The sequence below is a fragment of the Pinus tabuliformis genome, chromosome Q, assembly GCF_031772625.1.
Source record: "Pinus tabuliformis cultivar Carrire ecotype Pingquan chromosome Q, CPIR1, whole genome shotgun sequence".
In the NCBI taxonomy this organism is placed as follows: Eukaryota; Viridiplantae; Streptophyta; class Pinopsida; order Pinales; family Pinaceae; genus Pinus; species Pinus tabuliformis.
In genome coordinates this window covers 1,357,447,965-1,357,470,584 of record NC_142296.1, presented here as the reverse complement: position 1 = coordinate 1,357,470,584, position 22,620 = coordinate 1,357,447,965, and the positions used below count along the sequence as shown (strand labels likewise).

Sequence of the window (22,620 nt, the reverse complement as noted above, 5' to 3'; positions counted from 1 at the left end):
CACAAAGGCCTCACTTGTGTTGGATTATGTCCTTCGCTATAAAGAGGGGAGTAGCTATTGATGTGATAGTGGTAACACTCCCGTGTGTTGCTCATTGTTTAGGTCACTCGATGAGGCTTTCCACTAGGTGCTAGATTTTACTGTAATAAGGCTTAAGAGCATGAATGGCTCACAAAAATCAGCGTCATCTATATGGGAGGTCTTCAAGGTACAAACTCCACAAATCATGCAAGCCATGTCCTCAAGTCAAGGGAGGTCCACACGTGCCATATAGGAGACCCAACTATTAGGAAAAATATCCCCTAAGGTGGTCAACCTATCAAACCTGTGACACATACTTCCAAATGTGTGAATAGGCTGAGTGCTCCAAGATTTGAGACATGGCATGGCATTAGAGATCTAATGCATGAAGAAAAGCCCCCTCGAGAGTTGTGAGATTTCCTAGTGTGTTGTGAACTACCTTAGGAGTTGTGAAAGTAACTCAAGGATTGTGTCTTTGTATGAAAATTTGTAGAGTGATCTAGGAAGATGGATGCATGCCAAAAGTCCATGGCCAAAGTGATAAATATGTAAGAGGATGTATGCTTTAGGTATAAGATATGTGTGCTCTCTAGGTATAGAAAGTTTTACAATACATGAAAAACACTGTTACATAAAGGTAAAGTGAAAAAACCTAGGGGCTCCTTAGGTCATGTGTCCTAGTAGATCCACTCCAAGGCCCCTATGTACCTACCTCGGCCATAAATGACCAAAAAGAGATAGTTGGAAAAGTCATAAGAGGAAGTAATGTTGTTAAATGGGGACTAATAGGATGAGCCATGCCGATCTATAAGGGTCTAGAAAAATTGCCTAGATGTCAAAAACACTTTACATAGATCATTTAAGCATGGTCAAATACAATACATGGAATACAAATTGTCACACTTTTGGCTGAGCATGATACAATAGTACAAGTCATGATGGTACTCTAAGCTCTGACATCATCAAGATCGGTGTAAAATTTGCTCATATACTAGATCACATCTAGTGAAGAAAATGAGGTACACTGAGGTGATACTGAGGAGTAACAATTGAATCCAACTTGGGGACATGTGCTTTATGTGAGAGTACATGAGAACTGCAAAATCTGCAAAAGACTTGTCATCGTTAAACATTCTCACCAAATAGATGTTCAAATTAGGGGAGGGATGGAGACACAAGTGCCTTGGTTCCTTCCTAAGATAACAATGAATCAATGCATAAAGGAACATGGAAACCAATGATCAATTAATAACATCATATCTTAAAGGAAAATATGTAACATTTGAGCATCACCTTAGTTTTATTCTAGAACAATAATTAAATTGTGACAATGAATAAAATATATGAAACACTTAAGTAAATCTAATGCTCATGCTAAGGAGTCTATTCTATTTTATGAGGATGCCTTATGGCATTAGATATTATCTTTATAGAGCAATTTCAAAATTTGTCCATTTATGAGAAAATACAATCTTTCACCACCCAAGTGACTAATATAGAAAGAATTATTACCCGCAGTGTTAGTTTTTGTAGCATCAGAGGTGTTCTAGTCTTGAAACTTTGTGGAGAGGCTAAAACACAGAAGTTCTCCATAACCCAAAAATCGTTTATGGAAATTCCACCTAGAAGTATCTCAATTAGATTATTAGCCTATTTTTTAATATTTCCTAAGTCTAAACTTAGGAAAAGGGGTTAATTAATCAGTATTAATTGAGAAATGTGTGAATCATCTAGAAACTCACACAGATCGATCCAGAAATGATCTCAGCCATCGATTATGTTTTAATCTTGGCCGTTGGAGTTCCAACTGGAGATTATATGAAGAGATCGATGGGTAGATGAAGAACACACCAGTGCAGATACTCAGTTGCCCATGAAGTTCGATTTTTTTTAGTAGCAAAGATTCAGTAGAGAAGATCGAGCTAGAGGGTGAGTAGCAGGTGGTAGAGGAGGTCAACAACATTTTCGGAGGAAGTCTTCTTGATCTGGAAGAGGCAGTGAGAGGGAGTGCGAAATTCCCAGAGGGTCTGCACAAGCATAGCAACAGAACAGTGCAATATAGCTGGAGGATGGGATTTTGGTCAGGTGAGCAAGTGAGTTAGTTCCAGAGACAGAGAGACACAATTGTGGATTTCAGAGTTCTCCGGAGGAAGCTACAGTTGAACTTGCTCAAAGGTTGATGTAGAAGGATTTGCATGTCACTGGGGAGGTAGATCCGGGGACAAAAATCAGCTATGGGGTGAGGAAAAATCCTTTCAATAATTTGTCCAATATTTCTCTCATATTGGATTGCTAGTAGAGCATCCAAATTATCGTACTCAGAGGTTTCCTGCTGCATAATAAAAATAAACCCTCATATTGATGCACTGGTTTTCCCACATTTGGTTTTTTCGGGGACAATTGTCCAAAAATAACGGTGTCAAAATTTTTGTGTGCTAGAATTTCTCAGTTTCTAGCATTTTATTTTGCGCAACATTTTTATGGTGAAATTGCAGTTGTGATTTTATTCATTGTTTGCCATAGCAAATAAATTGCATAATTAAATTTATAGTTAGGAGAATAATTTCTAGTCGCTGCAATAGTTGAAATTTTGACACACAATATCTCCAATTTTATAGTGACCCAACCAAGGAATTCTAACTTATCGTGTTTACCTATGTTTTCAATTCTTTTATTCCACATGAGAACCAAATTGTTGTTTTGGAAGTTCCTTAGGTGAGTCCTTTTGTTGAATTTGATCTTAAATTTTCTTCGTTCCTTGCTAGATGATCAAAGGCACATCTTTCAATTCTTGTTGAGCTCGATGAACTGCTTGATTCTCTTTTGAATTGCATCTTTTTTTTTCAAACAATAACCAAGGAATTTGTATTGAGAAAAATCTGCTAAACGCAACAGGGTTACATCAATAATTTATATCTTGCCAAAATCTTGAGGCAGGAAGATCTAAATCAAATATTGTCAACATGCCCAAGAAGAGTGTAATTGACATATGTTGCCACATACTCATAAGAGCTACATTCCAACATTTCTAACATGAATATATTCTCATGAATTGATTACATAGCAGTAGACAAAATCAATACATGGTTAATCTGGTTTTTCGATATGACTTCTTATTACCATTGGTTGGGATTCTACTTGTGATTTCTTCTTCTTCTTCCCCACTTTTTTCCATACTTCTTTTAAAGTAGGTAGAGTGCTTGGTGGTTCGTTCAGACTTGGAGTATCTGGTGTTGAGAGCTCTTCTTGTTCTCAAGAATCAGCTTCATCAACTTGATCTCCCAACTTTTTGCTGTTCAAGGACTTGACCTACCATGGGATTCATGTCTTGAGTCTTGTGGGATCAGATCAACTTTCAGTGGACTTTGAGAGGCTTGATCTTGTTGTTTTCCCTGGGAAACTGGAGTCACTTGAGCCAGAGGAGTTGGAGGAGGTTTCTCTCACAAAATTAGTTGGTGATCCTCGAAGTAGCCTATCCATCAAGTTGATTTTTGTCGCTTCTTTTACTATTTGTTAACCCATCTGAACAATGAGCAACTATATGGCTTGTAGTAAAATAAACCCTACATCGTAGGAAGACACACTTTGTCCAATTTTTGAATCCATGAAAAATCCTTGCCAGTCAAGATAATATTAGTAGGGGTACCTAGGTTGAAATCCATTTCCTTAGATTCTAGCATAAGTTGCAATACTTCAACATTGATTTTCACAAGAGACATAATGGAACTTTCCTAATTTGGACACGATGGCGTGAAGAGAGGGCAAACCCCATAGATGCAATGACATATTTGGAAGGCACATCCAAACAGGAGTTGAGGGAAAAACTTCTGTCAAAGGATTGAATGAGAGGGAGCAAGGCCTCAAGCACAGGCAAGCATTGCCCTAAGACCGTAGACTTGATTTGAAGATCAGATCCCTATCTTTAGTATTGTCAAACTTGGTAACAATAAGACCCTTTTCATAAGGGTGGATAAAAACTTCTCCTTTGATCACATGAATTCAATTTTTTTCTATCTAGGCTTGAAGATATGCAAACTATGGCCAAATCCCAAATAAATTGTAAGGTAAACTGCCAGATCTGAGAAAATCTGCTTCCTCATCAACCATAGAGCTAATGGGGATGGAAGTGGAGGGATCTTCATGAAATGGAATAGAGGAAGAATGGGTAGAAGACTGTTGAAGAATGACATTCTTGAAAGAGAGATTCTTGAAAGAGAGAGCTTCAGAAGAACTCATCATGGGATCTGGCACCAACAAAATGTAGGGAAGCACTCTTGAGGGAGATGCAGTCTTAGCATGGATTGCAAAGTCAAAAGGAGCCAATACCAGACATGGTAGAGTGGATGATGGCCAAATGGAGGGAGCTGAGAAGTGTGGCCAGAATATTTTACAAGTAGTAACCATTTTGAATTGCATCTTGGGTAGATGAAAACTGCTACAATATTTTGTAGATCAAGATTGTTAAGTGAATTGGCAAAGTGACTTCCATTGCTTATACTAGCTCAAATGGGCTCTTTCTAGTAGAGTCTTTCTTGGTTAATCTATTGGCCTATAGAGCATACTTGATTTTGCTATTCCAATTTTTGTAATCATCTCTATTAGTTTTTGTAGCATCAGAGGTGTTCTAGTCTCAAAACTTTGTGGAGAGGCTAAAACACAAGAGTTCTCCTTAACCCATAAATCGTTTATGGAAATTTCACCTTGAGTTTCTCAGTTAGATTATTAGCCTATTGTTAAATATTTCCCAAGTCTAAACTTAGGAAAAGGGGTTAATTAATCAGTATTAATTGAGAAAGGTGTGAATCATCTAGAAACTCACACGGATCGATCCGAATATGATCTCAACCATCGATTATGTTTAAATCTTGGTCGTTGGAGTCCCAATTGGAGATTATAAGAGGAAGTTGATGGGTAGCTGGAGAACATACAGTTGAGATCGATTTCCTTGGGTAGTTTGATTTTCCAGAGAGCAGTTGTAGTTGCCAGAAGAGTTTGAGCCATAGAAGGGAAGCAAAGACAAAGAGGGGTAGAGACACTGAGTCTCGAGGAAGAGATTCTAGTTCCGGAGAGTAGCTTGCAGAGAGGCAGAAATAGCCACAGAGAGTTTGACCCAGGGACTGTGCAAAAGTCTCTAGAGGCAATTTGGTTTTTGTTGGAGAGAAGCTAAGTTTCAGTTCCAGAGGTTAGAAAGATTTTCCAGTGCCAGAGAAACAGTGTCTTAGCCAGCAAAAAATAGGACGGCTTGAGGAGCAGCTGTTTCAGGCAGAGGGTGGAAGGGACCGTGCTAGGGTGATGCAGGCCTGCGCAAAAATAGTTTGAATGGTTCATTTGGAGCTGGTAGTCAGAGCCTGGATTGCTTGTGGGGTGAGGAAAATTCCTCACTAGATTTTTGCCAGTATTTTTATTTGTAGGATTGCCACTTTTCAGCATCCAATTGTATTCTAAATTTCTCAGTGCTGCTTAATAATAAAAACCCTCAGCTGTCGCACTGGTTTTCCCAAGTTGGGTTTTTCTGGGGACTTTTGTCCAAAAATAACTGTCAAATTTTTGTGTGTGCCAGTATTTTCTCAATTTTCAGTTTATTTTCCACAGTATTTAATTTTGTGAAGATTGCAGTCTGATTACTTCATTGTTGCCATAGCAATAAAATACATAATTAGTTTACAATTAGAAGAATTAATTCCAATTGTTGCAATAAAATTTTAGTAGGTGAAATTTTTACATGGTATTAGAGTGATTTTGATCAGACGGGGAAGCCCAAAAGCAGAGGCAGAAATTCGTTGTACAGAGGGAGTACTAGGACGAGTTTCTGGGGGCTGTGCAGAGCCTCAGCTAGGCAGTATGAATTGCTTAAGCAATTCGATTTTTTAGTGCAGGTGGGCGGAAAAAATCTATTTGCTAGATTGAGTGATTCCAATAGGCAGAGATAGCAACAGTCTAGTATTTTCGCTGGGAAGATTCCTTGTTTGGGCGCAGGAGGGTTTTGCAGCAGCAAAATCAGCGTAGAGTGGAAGGGAAATGCACACATAAAGAGAATCTCTCTCATAGGGTTTCTAGCCTAGAAATCCGATTTTCCCAGTTGCAGTCGACAGTTGTTGCAGGCAGTTTTTCTCACTCCAGAAGGGAGTGCGAGTAGCAAATTCAACAGCCAAGCAAAGGAAGAGGGAGATTTTCGATCAGATTCAGAGATGGCCACAACTGGGCTTAGAGATCAGGATAGGTTGGAGGGAGCCTCCAACTTTGTCATCTGGAAGGCTAGGATGTCCTTCCTTCTGGATGAATATGGCCTGAAAGCCTATGTAGATAATGTAGTGGCAGTTCCCTAGGATGTAGATCAACTGAAGGAATATAGGAAATAGATGGCAAAGGCGAAGCGATTGATCTTGGATGGTGTTTGAGACCATATAGTCTTGCATATATCTAGCAAGGGTACTACCAAGGAGATGTGGGATGCTCTCGCTCAACAATATCAGAACACTTTCAAGCAACAGAAGATGTTCCTGCAAGAGAGGCTGAGAAGCATTAGGGTGTAGATTGGTGAAGGCATAGATTCCTTCCTCACCAGGATTTAGGAGGTTCGTGATCAACTTGCAACGGCTAGGAAGGCACCGCAACTGACAGAGCTTGTAAGGTTGGCACTGAATAATGTCTCAGAGGAGTGGCAAGTCTTTGTCCAAAGTATCTTAGGCCAAGACACATTGCCTAGATGGGACAAGATGTGGTCAGAATTGCAGCAGGAGGAGATGAGGCGAGCTCTAGTAAAGAGCAACATCAACAACAACAGCAGTAAGGGCTCGAAGGAGGAAGAATATGTGGCCCTTGCATCAAAGGGTCCCAGTCAGGGACAGGGGTAGAAGAAGAAGAAGAAGGACCTATCTAAGGTCAAGTGCTTTAGGTGTGGCGAATTTGGCCACTACAATACCCAATGTCCTCTCAGGGGGAAGAAGGACACGCAGGACTAGGTGGCAGCATCCGTAGAGATAGACAAGTTGTCCTCTAGGTTGGAGGAAGACTGCACTATGTTTGCAACTATACCTCCAGGAGTGAGGTGGGGCGATATGGAACTATAGTCCCAGAGTTACAGAGGTTGTGCAGGGTCCATTGAGGTGTCCTCATGGATCATTACCTTGCTACAAGGGTCCACAATATTCAGTAGTAGGATGGATCAATGTCAGTGATGCAGTCAGATTCGTGAGTGACAGTTACAGACTAGTTGCAGTCAGGTGCTGAGGAGCGCAATGCCATGTTGACAACTTTGATAACTGCTTGTGATATATTTTTCACTTAACTTGATTAGCTTCTTCTTTCACTTGATTATTATTAGTGTTCTTTATCATCAAACAACTATCAAACAATAAAGATCAATGAGACGAGAGGACACAAAATGTAAGCTACAAGCCAGGGCCAAAACCTCTCCTCTAGAGAGGAAAACCCACAAGAACTCTTCTCTTCTTATAGAACTTCAAATGACGAATTCCAAGAACTATGACCTAAGACCAAGACTCCTCCAAGACCAAGTCAAACCTCCTTTTGATGAGTTTTCCTTTTCAAAGTCAATGCCTCTTCTAAATCTCGGCCTCTATTACAGGTTTGCAACTTTTGGCCTGTCTGCAACCTCTGTGGTTTCACACGTGTGGGTAGTATAGGGCAAAATTATGAGTTTTCTCCCCTTCGCTTGACTGGGACTTTTCTCCTTAGGACTTCAACCTTCAAACTAGCTCTTCTTGGCACCTTTCTCATCTCTTCTTGATGTGACTGCAATTTCGTCTAGCTGCAACAAATCGATGCCCTAATAATTTCGCATGCGTGAGGTGAAGTTGCCCAAAAAAAATCTACCAAAACTTCGTTCTTCCTTTCTTGGTTACTTCTCTTCTTGCTGGCTATTAGACTTCCTTTCTAGGTGATCGAACTTACTTGTTTCTTGATCGAATATATCCTCAAATGAAGTTGAGGTTCCCTTATATATAGGCTTCTTTGGAGGCCCTAAATAGGTCGACTTGTTCTACTTGGAAGGTCGACTTATTGCTGCTTGTAGGCCGACTTGTTAATGACAGGTTGACTTGTCTTGGAGGATCTTTATGACACTTTTGACCCTACATAAATTTTCTTTTACATTATACAAAGTGCCCAAAGGGGTCTTACATGTATGACAATGACTCTTTTGACTTCATGACTTCATATCAAATTTATAGAAGCACTCAATGGGTGCTTGACCTATAAAAATAACCTTGAGCATGAAACCCATGCATCAAGAATGGCAATAATAAATTTATTTTTCTCTTTACATCAAATGCATAAGATCACGATTACATTAGACATTATGAAGACTGAACCTAGTTACATATTTCAACAAGGTGAGGGCTTGATCCCTTTAAAATTTGAATTTGGCCTTTGATCTTGAAGATTAGCACCTGCAAAAGTGACAAAAGCCTAGTCGTCCTCCAAAATTTATAGAAAAATTTAAGTGAAGAAACAAAAACCCACTAGTTATATACACTAGGAAAGTAAATTACAAGGGTTAGTAAAAAATTATTTACAAAATTATTCGCAATATTCACAATAATATTTTCAAGCTCTAATAAGCAGATCCAACTTCATTGCACTATTGAATTTTGAAATAACTTGAGATTTTTTTTTTTAGTTTAGAGCCATGGCCAAATCACTGCATACAAATAGTTAGATAAACCTTGGAGAATTTAACATAATGGGTTTTTAAGCCTCTTGCCTTGGGAGTTGGCTGGTCCAACCGAAGACTTCCCCTCACTCCAAAGATCTAAATATCAGATGACCTCTACACACTTGAAATGAAGTTATTAGATCAAAAGGGGCTAGATACACATTAAAACCCTCAAGATCTAGAGATACCTGCTAGATCAAGTGAGTTAGAATGTTTTTCTAAACCCAATACCTAATGCAAGATACTTGTGCAAATAGATAATCCAACTATTGGCAAATGAAATAATAACTTGGCAATTATATTCAGTAGAGCATTAAAAACACGATTCAGAATAACATTACCACAAGAAGCAGAAAATGAACACCATCACGAATAAACCCCCAAAGACTTTGATATTATTATTGCAAAATAGAAATTACATCCAACAACTTGACTCACAACTTGCTTAAGATTTTTTGATGAAGCACCCACTACAATGAGGAGCTAACTAGCTTCCTTATATAGAAAAATGAGAGTGTGAGATCCATCCAAGTGGAAAAACAAATAGTTTGACTTGATCCTTGTTAAATTATTTTTATCCATTGATAACTGTTGCACAAATCCCCAAAGAAATTTGATCCCTTGAAATTTGAGCTGGATGGGCCAAAATTGAACTTTTTGCGATTTTGGTTCTCTGGAGAATCTTAAAAAAATAGAATTGTTGTGACTTGTGCATTTAATCAACCAACTGGTCCAAAAAATTTGATTTCGCTGGAAAAATAGTCCTTCTTGTCCAACGAATTTCTAAACTGGGACATTCTGCCTTGGAAATGAGGCCTTTTAATTTTGACTTGATTTTTCCTTTTGAAAAAGGTCCTCAATTATTTTTTGATGATTTTTTCCACTTGGAGAGATTAATTTTTCGCTCATTTTATTTTTGATAGCTTTTGGCTAATTAATTTTATTTTGTTTTTGCTAGAAAATAAATAAAGAGGCTTAGGTGGGGATTAAACATATTTTTCACCCTCTAAAAAATATTTTGGCAATGGTGTCCAATTATGAGTAACCATTCACCAAAAATACTTCTAGACAATAATATTTTACATCAATATTTTACAATAAACATCCATAGCAGAGGAATTTTACAATAGACATATGACCCCTTAGACTCAACCAGATTCTGCGACTCAAGGCACATGATCTAGTATGATAAAAATACATAGACTCTAACACTAGGACTCACCTAAGACCTCACTAGAGAATTCCACTCTAGCTTTGGGGGATGCTTGGGAGAAAAACTCTACCAATTATTTGGGTTTTGAAACACGAATAATTGGCGTAGGGTAAAAAACTCCCAAGAGTGAAACCCTTTGTTAGGAATCAAAGGCTAACCTAGATGTTTTTACATGGCTTCATAGTCATACTAAAACCATTTTTACAATAAAACTGCAGAATTTGGGATCACAATGATGATAACAAATTTTTGTCCACTGTTGTGTACTTTGCTTCTTGGAACTATTGACATATGCATGGTCAATAGGGCTCAAGGGGATGAGAGAATGATGTATAAGATATAGCAATGATTACCCCCCTCACGGTGGGGTAGTTCATCGCCCACTAGGGGTTGGGACATTCATGGGTTCCTTAATGATGCAAGGGGGGCACTCATAGGGGCCCTAGGAACCAGGGTGATGGCCATAATGGGGTAGAGCTCATGTTTGGCTTTTGCCCACATACTAAATTTTTTTGTCCCGACCATATTTTGCATTTTGAGGCACATTTCTTGTTGTATGTGGTCATATTATGATTTTATCTTTCTTTTTAGTTGCATCAACCTCTGGGACATCATTCCAGGTTGACCCAAGGTGTGGGCAAAGGGAAGGGGAGGCAAACACCTTGTGGAACCAGATGGGGAAAATGTGAAAAGGGCTTGTAATGCGCAAAGGGGAGTGAAATATATGGTATCGGGAAGTGGGACCATGCAACCAAAATTTGGGTTTCCCATGTAGTGCCACTCCTAAAGCTAGTAGTCAATAAAGGAGATCCCATGGGATTAGGATACATGATTAACCCCCAAAGATGAGGTAAGGAAATGAGAGTATAGTCGAAACCCGTCCTTCTTCCATGTCTCCTAGTAATCCATGCCTTAGTGTGCCCAAGAAAAGCAAGCATAAACACCCAATTACATAATGAAAAAGCATACCTGCGGGATTAGATGGCCCACCTTCAAACATACGATCATGATAGATGAGCAAGGGTACACAATGGCTAGCTCAAGTGGCAAAGAATGGTAACACATTGAGCTATTAGGTGGCTACAAGGGGTTGCTGGTTGTTGGCTGAAGACAAATCCATGAGAAAATTTCTCCTATAGGGGTCACCCAGTGGTGGTGGGTAACAATACTAATATCTCTGAGTCTCTAGAACAAAGCCTCGGAGGGGACGGAGTGGAAAGCTTTCCGAAAGTCCACAAAGCAACAATAGACATTCGAAGAGCAATGGCGCGCCTCCTCAATAATGGCTTGGAGTGTAAGGATGTGGCCAATGGTCTGGTACTCAAGTTGGAATCCAATTTGTCCTTTGGCTTTGAGTAGCCTCCTCTCAAGCTCCCTTGAAAGCATAAAGTGGATCGTCGTTGCATAAAGCTTAGAGAACGTGTGGCCTACCATGATCGTCCTGTAGTTGATGGGATCCATGCTATAGCCTGATTTGTAAATCTGGTGGAAAATGTGATGTGACGAAGATAGTGGAAAACCTGTGCAGACTACATGGTTGAACGAGTTGGCTAGGTGGCTATCCAAAATATGAAGACCCTGTTAGAAAAACTATGCTTGATATCTTTCCTCATTTATTGCTTTACTTGTATTTATCATCCAAACAGTCTCTTAAATATCCCAGAACAAGAATAAATGACAAGAAGGTGGGAGGGAGGTAACTTGGATGGTGGGCTATCTAGGAACATCATACAGGGAGGAAGTATTGGCTAAACATGGATAAGTGGGAGAGGAGAGTGGCGAGGGAAGAAGGTAAGCTAGAAGTATATTGGGGAGTGGATAAGGGAAGCCCTCAACTCACGCCTTTGTTGGGAGATGAAGAGGCATTTCTTATGTTGAAGCAAACAACAACGAGCTTTGTGATGAAGATAGGATGGGTGGGTATGTGAAAACGAATGATGAAGTTGGCTATGGAGGAATTTGCAATCATTGTCATATCACTTGTTAATAGGAGAAGATCTAACTTTTAGTGGTGATGAGGTGGATTTGGTGTTCATGTATCTTGGCTTAGGTTCCACCCTAGATGAATCTGCTCTAGGCGGGGCTAGGAGATCAACTTTTCTTGAGAAAACCCAATCAACATCTAAACTCTTGGCCTTAACATGGCCATTTTTGTAGGTTTAGATTTATTGAGAACAAAATTGAATTGGCATTGATATGCATTTAGATAGTATAATATAACAACGACTGGGGTTGGTTGAAGATTACGAGGGATATTGTGAACCAATTTATCAAATCTTGAACTAAATCCATCCAGTGTTTCATTTTCATTCCACTTTACATAATTTAATGCATTCAATAAAAATCTACTTTCTCTTTTATCTTGCCATCTAGAAAAGAAAGTGTTCCTACAACCATCTAGAGAGGTTATGCTATTATTACCCAAGTTAGTGAACCATTTATGATCATTTTTCTTTAATCATAAAGCAAAACATTTGACATTACCAACTAGGCCAAAGTGTGACATTGATAGATAGATAAATCCATGCTTAGGCTAAAGGAGAAGTGTGTTTCTAGGTATAAAAACCTTTTCAACAACATAGCACAACTTTCATAAATGGTAAAGTGATCCCCGCACACCCACCTCAACCATAAATGGTCTCAATAATGGTTAGAACAATCCATTAGGGCAGGACTGGCCTCGAAATGAAATCTAGAAGGATGGGACATGGCCAACCACAAGGATCCAGAGAAACCACATAAGTTAAAAAGCTTTACATAGATCACTAAGCATGGTCTAGTGAAAATACAATGGTTACATTGTGGTAATTTTTGGCTCATCATGGTACATCACAAAGGTCCTCATTAAGGCACAACTGATCATGGATCATTGGGCTCTGACATCAATAAGACTGCACAGAATCAACTCAGATGCTGGGACAATCTAGCAAAAAATAATGTGGCTACCCGGGTAACACTGCCCACCACATTTGGAGGAGCTATTGACATATTTAGGATGAAATTGCTTTGATTGATATAGGTTGACCTGTGCAGGGGGTTAAGGTTGACATGTTGGTTGACTTGTGCTAGGGGGTAATGTTGATATGTTGGTCCTTCTTGCCTATGTTGGGAGTGCGGTCCAAACTCAATGGCCTCTAGTCCCTTGATGTAATACATGAAGTAATCCTATTGCTTTGGAATGTAGTATAAGATGCCCTTTCTCAAAATGTAAAAATAGGAGGATTGATCAGATTTCTCATGCTAGTTTTTGTTTTAACAGCTTGTGCCCATCAAAAGAACAAACAGTTGAAATATAATATTGTAGCAACAATTGGTGGGACTCATACTACGATATCACAATAACATTTTTGCGGATTTTTTTGTTTGGAGTTATTTGAGAAACGCACCCGGAGAGGCTGTACTGCATATAGTGGACTTCCTTTGGCTTAGAGACCAAGTTTAAAGGATAATTATCCTGCCAAAATCACCCAGGACTTGCACTTGGTTTCATTCCTTTGAAACACATTCCATTTGGGTTTGACAGTATACTGTGCTCGTAGAACATTGGTGGATGGATTAATAGTCCTTTAACCTTACCAGTGAATCAGTGTCCCATTAGTAATTTTTTTCATAATATGAATTATGGAATTTTTTTTCCTAATATTGCAGAATTTTGAGAAGGCCATTGTTATATATTTGTATGTTATATGTAATAGGCAGTAACTCAATTTGTAGCTTTTAGTACATTGCTCAAGGTTTTGGGTATTGTCGAAATAGATAATCTATGCCAGTATTTGCAAGTTGGCTTTGATATGTTGGTGTGCAACGTGCATTGTATACAAGGAAATATTTTCTTCTGACAATTACTTTATTGAATATATTTCAGGCTTCTTTGGAAGCTAGCTAGCTGAGCAAGGATTCTGAAGAATAGACCCTGTATAAGCAATAGGTGCAGATCTTATGCAGGGGAAGACATCAAGAAAAGAGCCATCTGTCTGACGCAGATGCCCAGTAGTCAAAATTGAATTTCAAATTGTACAAGAAAACTGGTTTTCAAGGAGGTGGTGCAATGCATGTTGCTGGGGCAAACACTGTTCTACCCATAGTAGATGCAGCAAAATACATTAAGCATACTTTATGTGGTTTTGAAGCAAGAATTATTAACAGAGGTTCAATTAGAAATAATCTTAGCAGGCGACATAATGGACTGAACTGTGCTTTACATTTCTCTCTCATGAGTTCAGTTGATTCACAAAGGTGTGGCTTGAGGGTCATAGCTGCTGGGATGTCCAAAGGCAATGACCCCACATCAACTGCTATTTCAGAATGCAGTGAGAGTGCTAATGAGGACATTTTGCTCTTCTTTTTCCAGCTAGATTTAACTACTCGCATTCAGGTTTATCTGATATCATAAATGCTCAGCTACAACAACAATTTGCTTTTCTTATTTCATCTTGAGATGCATGGTTCACATTTACTGTGACTTATTCTATTTGATCACAACTCAACTTGTGTGCATCTTTTTATCTATTTACATTTCTTTTTGTTAGAATGGTTACCTGTAATTGATTACAAAATTCAACAATTCTTCCACTCTCTAAGAGTCCAACAGTCAAGTGGATTCAAGACAATAAATTTGAATCAAATATTTCTTCTTGCTAATGCTTTTCCTTTCTCCACCATAACTACTAGAGCATTGCTTTAAAAATTGATTACACAACCAAATACTAATGTTGCACTAGTGGCCAAAATGTGGGAACATCTGGAAAATGGGAATGGGTGTCTGGAGCTGCTAGAAGTTTAGCCCAAATTTGCAGGAAATTACATGTCGGGAGCAGCCATAATATGTACTAAAAAAATTCAAAAAAATATAAATAAAAACAAAAAATAGGGAAAAATGGAGGAATCACATGTATTAAGGAGCTCTTTCATGCTCTTTAAAACGTGTGTGACCAGTAATGCCTACTAATATTAATAAAAGCCTAATATTAACATGCATAAAACTAGTACTAACATAAAACTGTATGCATAATGCTAATATTATCACATATATTATTTTAAACAGTGTAAATGTGGTTTTTTTTTTTTGGTTAATTATTTTCGCTTATAATTGTTGTCAATATATTTTATTATATAAGGGTTTGAATTTTGACCAGCTTGACAAGGAAAGGCCTGATTGACCTAGTACTTAGAAGAATCTGAAAACCATCCTGGACTCCTTGAAAATGTAAACTGTCAATGCCCCCCTGAAAATGAATTAAAAAGAAAAGATGAATAACAAAGGTATTCATTAGACTTTAGACATGATGGCCATTAAAATGGAGGACTTCATACACCTCTGGAAAATAAAACAACCACCATTAAACCTACAAATCAATGATGCAACTATTGACTTGATGAAGGAAAACCAAGCAAATGCACAGAGTCACAAGGGTCCATCCATCATAGTTGATGGTTTGTGGGCCTAATTGTGTTGATGTGGACCTATAACCTAACAGAAAAATGTGCAAACCAGGGTAGTTTGGACCCCAAACAGTGGGGAATGCACAAAACATCATGCTAATGACATTGGGAGTGGTGTGGCCAGAAGCCAGAAGTTCCTGCAAAGCTTTGAAAGCTCCTGGAACCACTTCCCATGCTTTTAAAATGTTTTATACGAGTTCCAAAGCGTTCAGAACTTAGGAAACAATAGGAATGTGAAGCGAACAAAGTTCCTTCTAATTACTCCCGAAAACTTGGAATGTCAAGACTACCATTTAGGATATAAATATTGTATTAAATAAAATGAATGAATGATGAAATTACAAATTAGAACGAGAGACTTGCTTATATACTAAGCAAGTGTTTCTTCATGTCCTATTAGACATGCCTCTTCAACCTAATTACTAGCTTAACTAACTATTATTTATGATTATTATCTTTTACATTATATTTATATTATTTATATATTTTATTCGTTACATTGCCTCCTTCCTCAAAAAGCTTTGTCCTCAAAGCTTGTCGATGAAAAAAAGGCTTGATCTCTTTTTCGGCTTCGAACGTCTTTCTCTCTTGGAATAGTCATCCTCGTTGATACAAGTTGATATGATATTCTTAGTGACAAACAAAATTGTCGCACTGAGAAGGGATCAGACAATCCTAGATTAATCTTCTGTATAGTATTCTGATCACTATAACTTTGTAACGACTTGGCATCATAAGACGAGATTGATTTTACGTCATTATTCTCTAAAACATCAATTTGTTGTTTCTGGTTTGAATGGTACCGATACATAGCATGGTTGATTGGTCTACTCTTGTGATTTGGATGTCGATATGGAGTTTTTAGATTTTCTTCTGGCGAAGATGTTGTTGAATTGGTTATGGAACATTCACTTGGAATGTCCATTGTTTGAACTGCAACATCTACGTGTGTCGTTTCTTCAACTGACTTGTCTTCTTGAGTTGTCATATTCACTGGATCGGTATTCGTTCCTTTATTTTCAACTTGAACTGTTGTGACTGGGGATTTCGATACTTCTTCTTGAGTGACTTGTTCCAACTTATCTTTTAATGCTTTCTTATCTTCCTTAAGTTTCTTAGTTTGATTGAGCAAACTTTGATTATGGTTTCTTAGACGTAAAAGTTCTTTGGTTTTTGATTCATCAACCTTATTTTCAGTGTCTTGAATTTTAAGTTTTTCATCTTTTAGATCTCTGATTTGTTCTAATAAATTTTTATTAAGGTTCTTTAAACGTAAATTTTCCTCTTCTTGTTCTGATAAATGCTGCTTGAGTTCTTTCTTTGAGACTTTAGTCTTCTTGATTTGTTCGAGTAGCTTTTCCTGGTGATCTCTTAGGCTCGAAATTTCTGTGTCTCTACTGCAGATGACTTCTTCAAGCTCTTTTTGCTTCTTTGATATAGTTTTTTCGTTATCTTGAAACATCAAATCTGAGATATCCTTAAGGTCTTCTAATGAAGATTTTATTGATTTTGATTTACTTGTTATGTCTCGAAACATGACCATCTTCCCTTTATAAGAAAACGTCAAAACTTGTTTCTTTATGTTTAACATGAATGTACCCAAATCCTTAAACCAGGGTTGACCTGATGTCAGGGTTTCTATCTGTCCTTACAACATGAAATTGAGATATGTAGTCATAATGACCTATTGTCACTTGTAGATCACTAATTTTATACTTGTTTTGATCAAAAATATTTTTCTTTACGTTAATGCTTAGCTCTGGAATCAATAGTTGATTTGCTAAGTTGATATTGATATAATTGTTATCATTGCTTGGGTTGATGGCGACATTAACTTCTCTTCCTTGGATATTTCCTTTTAATGTAATTACTCTATGATCTGTAACTGAAAGACCATTATAGGAAAACCTTTCTTGCTTCATCATTTTAACTTTGTATGGAAATATTTTTTATTTTATTTTTTTAATTTTTAATTTTTAACTTATTTTATCTCCCTTTATATATATATATATATTTCCAATATTCTCCCTTAATGTGGATTGTTAAAAACTTGAATACCTTTTTATTAAAAAAAATACTCCTTTATATTGTTGCCTTCTATATATGTATGTATTTCTTTATATTAAGACCCCTTTTCAAAATAATTTTATTATCTTATAATAATAATAGTTTCACTTCCCTTTTTTTTTAATAATAAATTGGTCCCCTTTTTATATACTTAATTACTCCCTTGATAACTTTTAATGTCACCCCACTTAATATAAAAGTCACACTTAATATAAACTTTTATGATGTCACCACACTTAATAAATATAAAGGTCATGTCTTTTCATATGACACCGTAACAATGTTCACAATACTTTTTAAGTAGAAAGTATTATTTATCTTTCACGTAAGAGCTTTTGTATCCCTGTTTTTACTTTAACTTTTAAAATACCATGGGCTATTACCATGGGTTGTTTTTAAAACCTTTTGTAAAAAGTAATATTTACCTTTCATGAAAGAGCTTTTGTATCCCTTTTTTTCTTTAACTTTTAAAATACCATGGGTTGTTTTTAAAACTTCTTGTAAAAAGTAATATTTATCTTTCACGTAAGAGCTTTTGTATCCTTGTTTTTCTTTTAACTTTTAAAATACCATGGGCTATTACCATGGGTTGTTTTTAAAACCTCCGTTAAAATGTTCTCCACGTAAAAAGTAAAACGTATCCCTTTTGTTTTTTGTTTTTGTTTTAACTTTTTAAAATATCATGGGCAATTACCATGGGTTGTTTTTAAAACCACGGGCTTCTCCACGTAAAAAGTTTTAAGTATACTTGGTATGAGATTTTGTATCCGTTTTGTTTTTTTTTTATACTTTTTTTTTAATTTATTTACTTATATTTTTTTTGGTTAATTTTTTTTTATGGCCAAAGACCAAAAAATTGGAGAATCTCCCAATGTGTGGCAAAACGCTTCAATTATGACAGCAACAAGGTTGATGATAGGTCGATAGCCAAAGGCCTGGTGATCAGCCAAACGTGGTTCTGATACCAAATGAAGCAAACAAAGTTCCTTCTAATTACTCCAGAAAACTTGGAATGCCAAGATATCCATTTAGGATATAAATATTATATTAAATAAAATGAATAAGAATAGAATGAATGATGATGAATTACAAATGAGAACGAGAGGCTTGCTTATATACCAAGCAAGTGTTTCTTCATGAAGAGTCATGTCCTATTAGACATGCCTCTTCAACCTAATTACTAGCTTAACTAACTATTATTTATGATTATTATCTTTTATATTATATTTAGATTATTTATATATTTTATTCGTTACAGAATGGGTTCCTCAACTCCTAGGAGCTGTTTTTGTGCAACTAGGGTAAATACAGAAAGAACATTTAGACTGCATGAATGAAGAATTTTCAACTCAACCACAGAGGCAGCTTTTGGACATAGTTAAAATGGACTGAGGCCCCAAAACCTTGTACCTCTCTACTTCCAGCTTTTAGCTCCTTTTTGTACTTTCTTCCTGTTGCAAGAGGATCTGAAGCCAATAATAAGAAGAGCTTTTCCTTTCCCTCCTACTCGAAATTAAGGGCAGGAATTAATGGCTGCTGCATAAACCCCAAAGAAATATCTTCAATTCAAGACTTTGGGCACGTTCCTTTTCCAGCTGTGTATCCTTTGCCTTATGTTCTATGCAGATATTGGAATTCAGCTTCTTAATGTTTTCTTGCACTGCAAGAGACTCTGATACTTCTTGTAGGATCAGAGATTCTACCCCTGGTGCTTCCCTTGGAGGATCTCTAGAGAGCAAAAGCTCGGTGTCTTCAGTTGTGTTGGCTTCCACACTATTTTTGAGCTTCTAGATTCATTGAGTTCTTACTTGGGATCCTTTTCCAACTGAGCATTTATTCTAGAGTTCATTGAATTTTAGCCTTCATGTCTTGATATTAGATACTACTTTTGGTTCAGACCCGAGATCATGCATCTATTTTTTCTACTTGGGTCAGAGTTCTTGACTTCTCCAGTCTGCAGATCTGTTTGTAATGGAGATAAGCTTTTACCCTTCAAGACAAAATAGTCATTTTCATGACAACCAGCGCACTTGAAAGGATGTTGTTCATATTTGATCTCCTGTACGTGGGACTAATTATCTATTGAAATTTGAAACTCGAATGCCTTCATAAGGTCAGTTACAAGATCCATTTCCATGCAGGTTCTTGCACATGAAAAATGCAAGGCCTTGGCTCTGACTTGATTTATAAATTTCCCAAGGTTTTTTCCAATTGTTTTGAGAGTATCTCCATCCCAGAGGATTAGAGGGAGATGATGCAATTGGACCCAAATCAAAACATATGATGGCATTTCTTCTGATGAATCAAAATGAATGATCCATTGTTTCAAAAATAGTCTGTTGTGCCCTGAGAACCACGGCTCACTTATGAAAATAATATCCCCGATCTTCCTTAAACTGGAAATGAGACGTTCGAAACCCTTTACCACAGAAATAAAACCAATGGCTGCCTTTTGGAAAAGAGGACCAATTCTTGAGAATCTAGTCTTCAAAGGATTTATGATTTGGCCAGGTTCCCATACTCTTACCAGACAAAACGTGAACAGCAATAAGCAGAGATTCTTCTCTGGTTCGCTGAGAGAGAGCTTCAGTTTAGGGATCTTCCATCTTTATAAATCTGGAGGTTGCGCTTGCACTCTTGCAGCTTTTGGTTGTATTTACACCAAAATACCTGAAAGCTTCCTATTCTACCATAAAGGCTGAGGTTTCTCCAGCAATCACAAGGACCATTAACAGGATGGCTCGGAGGAACAGAAATAACTACAGAACTTCTATTCAGACCCATGACTGAGCTCAGTTAAGATACTGCGAAGGCAGTGACTGGGGTGAAATGCCAGCCATAAAGGAAAGTGCTGCTTAGCTCCTTATTTACGATATATAGTGATAACATTTTCTCTGCAACTTTCGTCTACTGTATTGATATTAAATATTTTTTAAAGAGTGATAAAATTGATGGAATGCATTTGAATTTTTATTCCCTGGTTTTAATAACAATTTTCTAAAGTTGTCATTTGTTGAATGATAAAGAAAATTCTGTTAAGCACTGGGGCCAATCGAATAGAATTTAGATGGTGTTTTACATTGAGCCTGCACACCTGCTAATTGAATGCTATATGTGTCTTCTGTAATAGAGCTTTGCAATTCTTTAGTTTAGCTGCTGCTTCTGAGTGATAATGCTTTGTAATTTTAGTACACTTTTCGTAGTGAAATGTACTCAGGATATTTTTCTTTTGTGATTTCAGTGTGCTTTAAACACAGATCAATATGAAATAGCTCAACAATTACGGAGCAAGCTTGCAGAGGTAATCCATCATCAAATGAATTGTGAGTTTGATCTGGATAGGATAATTTTGTTCTTCCATGGCTAGTTGTGGCAAAAACCAATTGCACTGGTTTTCTGGTGTTGGAGGCTTCTGCAGGTTGAGCAAGAGGTTGCTAGACAAAGGGAATCGAAGATGGGATCAACATCATCCAAGGATGAAGCTCAAGACAAAGCAATAGCGATTTTGCGTCTACGGTGAGGCAATAATTCCCAGTTTTTTTGTGTGCTAGTTACAATTTACAACTTGTTAGTTCAGTTGTTATATCTGGGTTTTGAGATATGCGTGGTATATAAAAAAACTAGATGCTACAACCTGCGAAGTAATTTACATTTGTCATTTGTACTTTTTGGCCAGTCTAAAAGAAGTAAAGTATGCAATGTAGAACTTTCCTTATTTCCCCTATATTATTAGACACTTGACACACATTTTATCTTGTAAACTAGTTAATGCTTACATTGTGAGAAATAGTAGTTGAAGAGATGTAATGGCATTTCTTTGCTCCAAAGTACGGAACTTGGGTCTTTGTACTTGTCAAATATAAGCCCACACCAAAATAGCAAGACCAAACTGGGGCCTTTGCTGAGGTACTCAAAAAAGTGCATTCGATATGCTTTTAGGTTTTATTTTTATGTAGGAAGTGTCCATGTCAGACCGGACATATAACCGTACAGAGGTATTCCAACATGTCTAGGATGCTTTGGAGGTATTTTCTACATTTTTTGTGGGGGACTTGTTATCTACATTTGAAGTAAAAGTACAAGAGAGTAAAGAGATAATATTAGCATCTTAGTTGCATGAAATGAGGAAATGGAAAATGTTACAGTTTTGGAAACAGGTATCCCTAAAGTTTTGGAAACAGGAAATGATAATATATATAAACAAAAGCAAATGTATAGTGTCTAGACTTTGTGCAATCTACAACTCTACAACAACCCCACCAAATGAAGAATTTCAGAAATTTTTGTTGAAGGATGGGATTCTGCATAAATTTAGCAACATTTGTGTTTCTCAAAGAGATCACAGATTTTACTTGTGTGAGACACACATTTCTAAAATCTCATGATGCTTTGGGGTGGAGAAGACTGTTGGAAGAAATTGTCATTGATGTCAAAGGGTGAATGGGCCAGCACTTGTTTGATGATATGCATGCACAAGACAGTGAATTTGGATATAAGACCACTCCGGATTGGTAGCCTTAATTATGCCATTTCGTTTGATAGGTGGTACACCTGATGGGTCCTCTTCGTTGGAAAGATATTCAAGTTTGAAATTTGGTGCCCCAAATTGATGGGTGTAGCATCAGCTCTTGCCCCACAGATTTGTGGCCCTAATAATTCATTGCTGCCCCTAAAAGGAGGTCGAAATTGTGATTTGAATTAACATAAGTGTCCTAGTCAGCCTTGAAAGAAGCTTCTATGAAAGAGGAAATTAATTTTCTAAAGAGTCTAATCCTTCTGCTTCAAGTCTGCTCTGATTGGTTCAGGTCGGTCCCAATATAGGTTCCCTAACATTATATATTACCTCGCCGTGGAGCATAAATGGCATCAATTCTGGGCATCTTCTGATCAAGAATTCGCAAAAGTTATCTGAGGCAGTGATCTTATTGAACATCTGATGAAAAGGCCAAGCTGCTAAAGTTTTTTTTGGGCTAATTCATTTATCTTTCTGTGGACTTTTGGTGGTCTAAATTGAATTTCTAAGACCTGATCTTACCCTAAATTTTGACCTCTGTCTGAGGCATTCCTGATGCAGATCTGTGTCTTCTTTTGAGGCATTTCTTAATGCAGATCTATGTCATTCCTTAAGGAAGATCTATGTCATTCTTTAAGGCAGATCCGAAGTCTACCTAAAGTAGATCGGAGCTCTCTAACAGACCCG

At 37.3% G+C, this 22,620-nt stretch overlaps 1 protein-coding gene across 2 annotated transcripts in view; it reads left to right on the top strand.

Annotated features, from left to right (window-relative positions):
- The window catches only part of LOC149224960 (uvrB/uvrC motif-containing protein), a 250,537-nt gene that overhangs the window by 15,758 nt on the left and 212,159 nt on the right, over window positions 1-22,620 (top strand). For both annotated transcript variants that reach the window (XM_089386359.1, XM_089386360.1), the window contains exons 2-4: window positions 13,777-14,286; window positions 20,662-20,721; window positions 20,839-20,936. In XM_089386359.1, coding sequence (XP_089242485.1) covers window positions 13,960-14,286; window positions 20,662-20,721; window positions 20,839-20,936 — 485 coding nt within the window. In that variant the 5' untranslated portion in view covers window positions 13,777-13,959. The remainder of the gene's footprint in view (window positions 1-13,776; window positions 14,287-20,661; window positions 20,722-20,838; window positions 20,937-22,620) is intronic.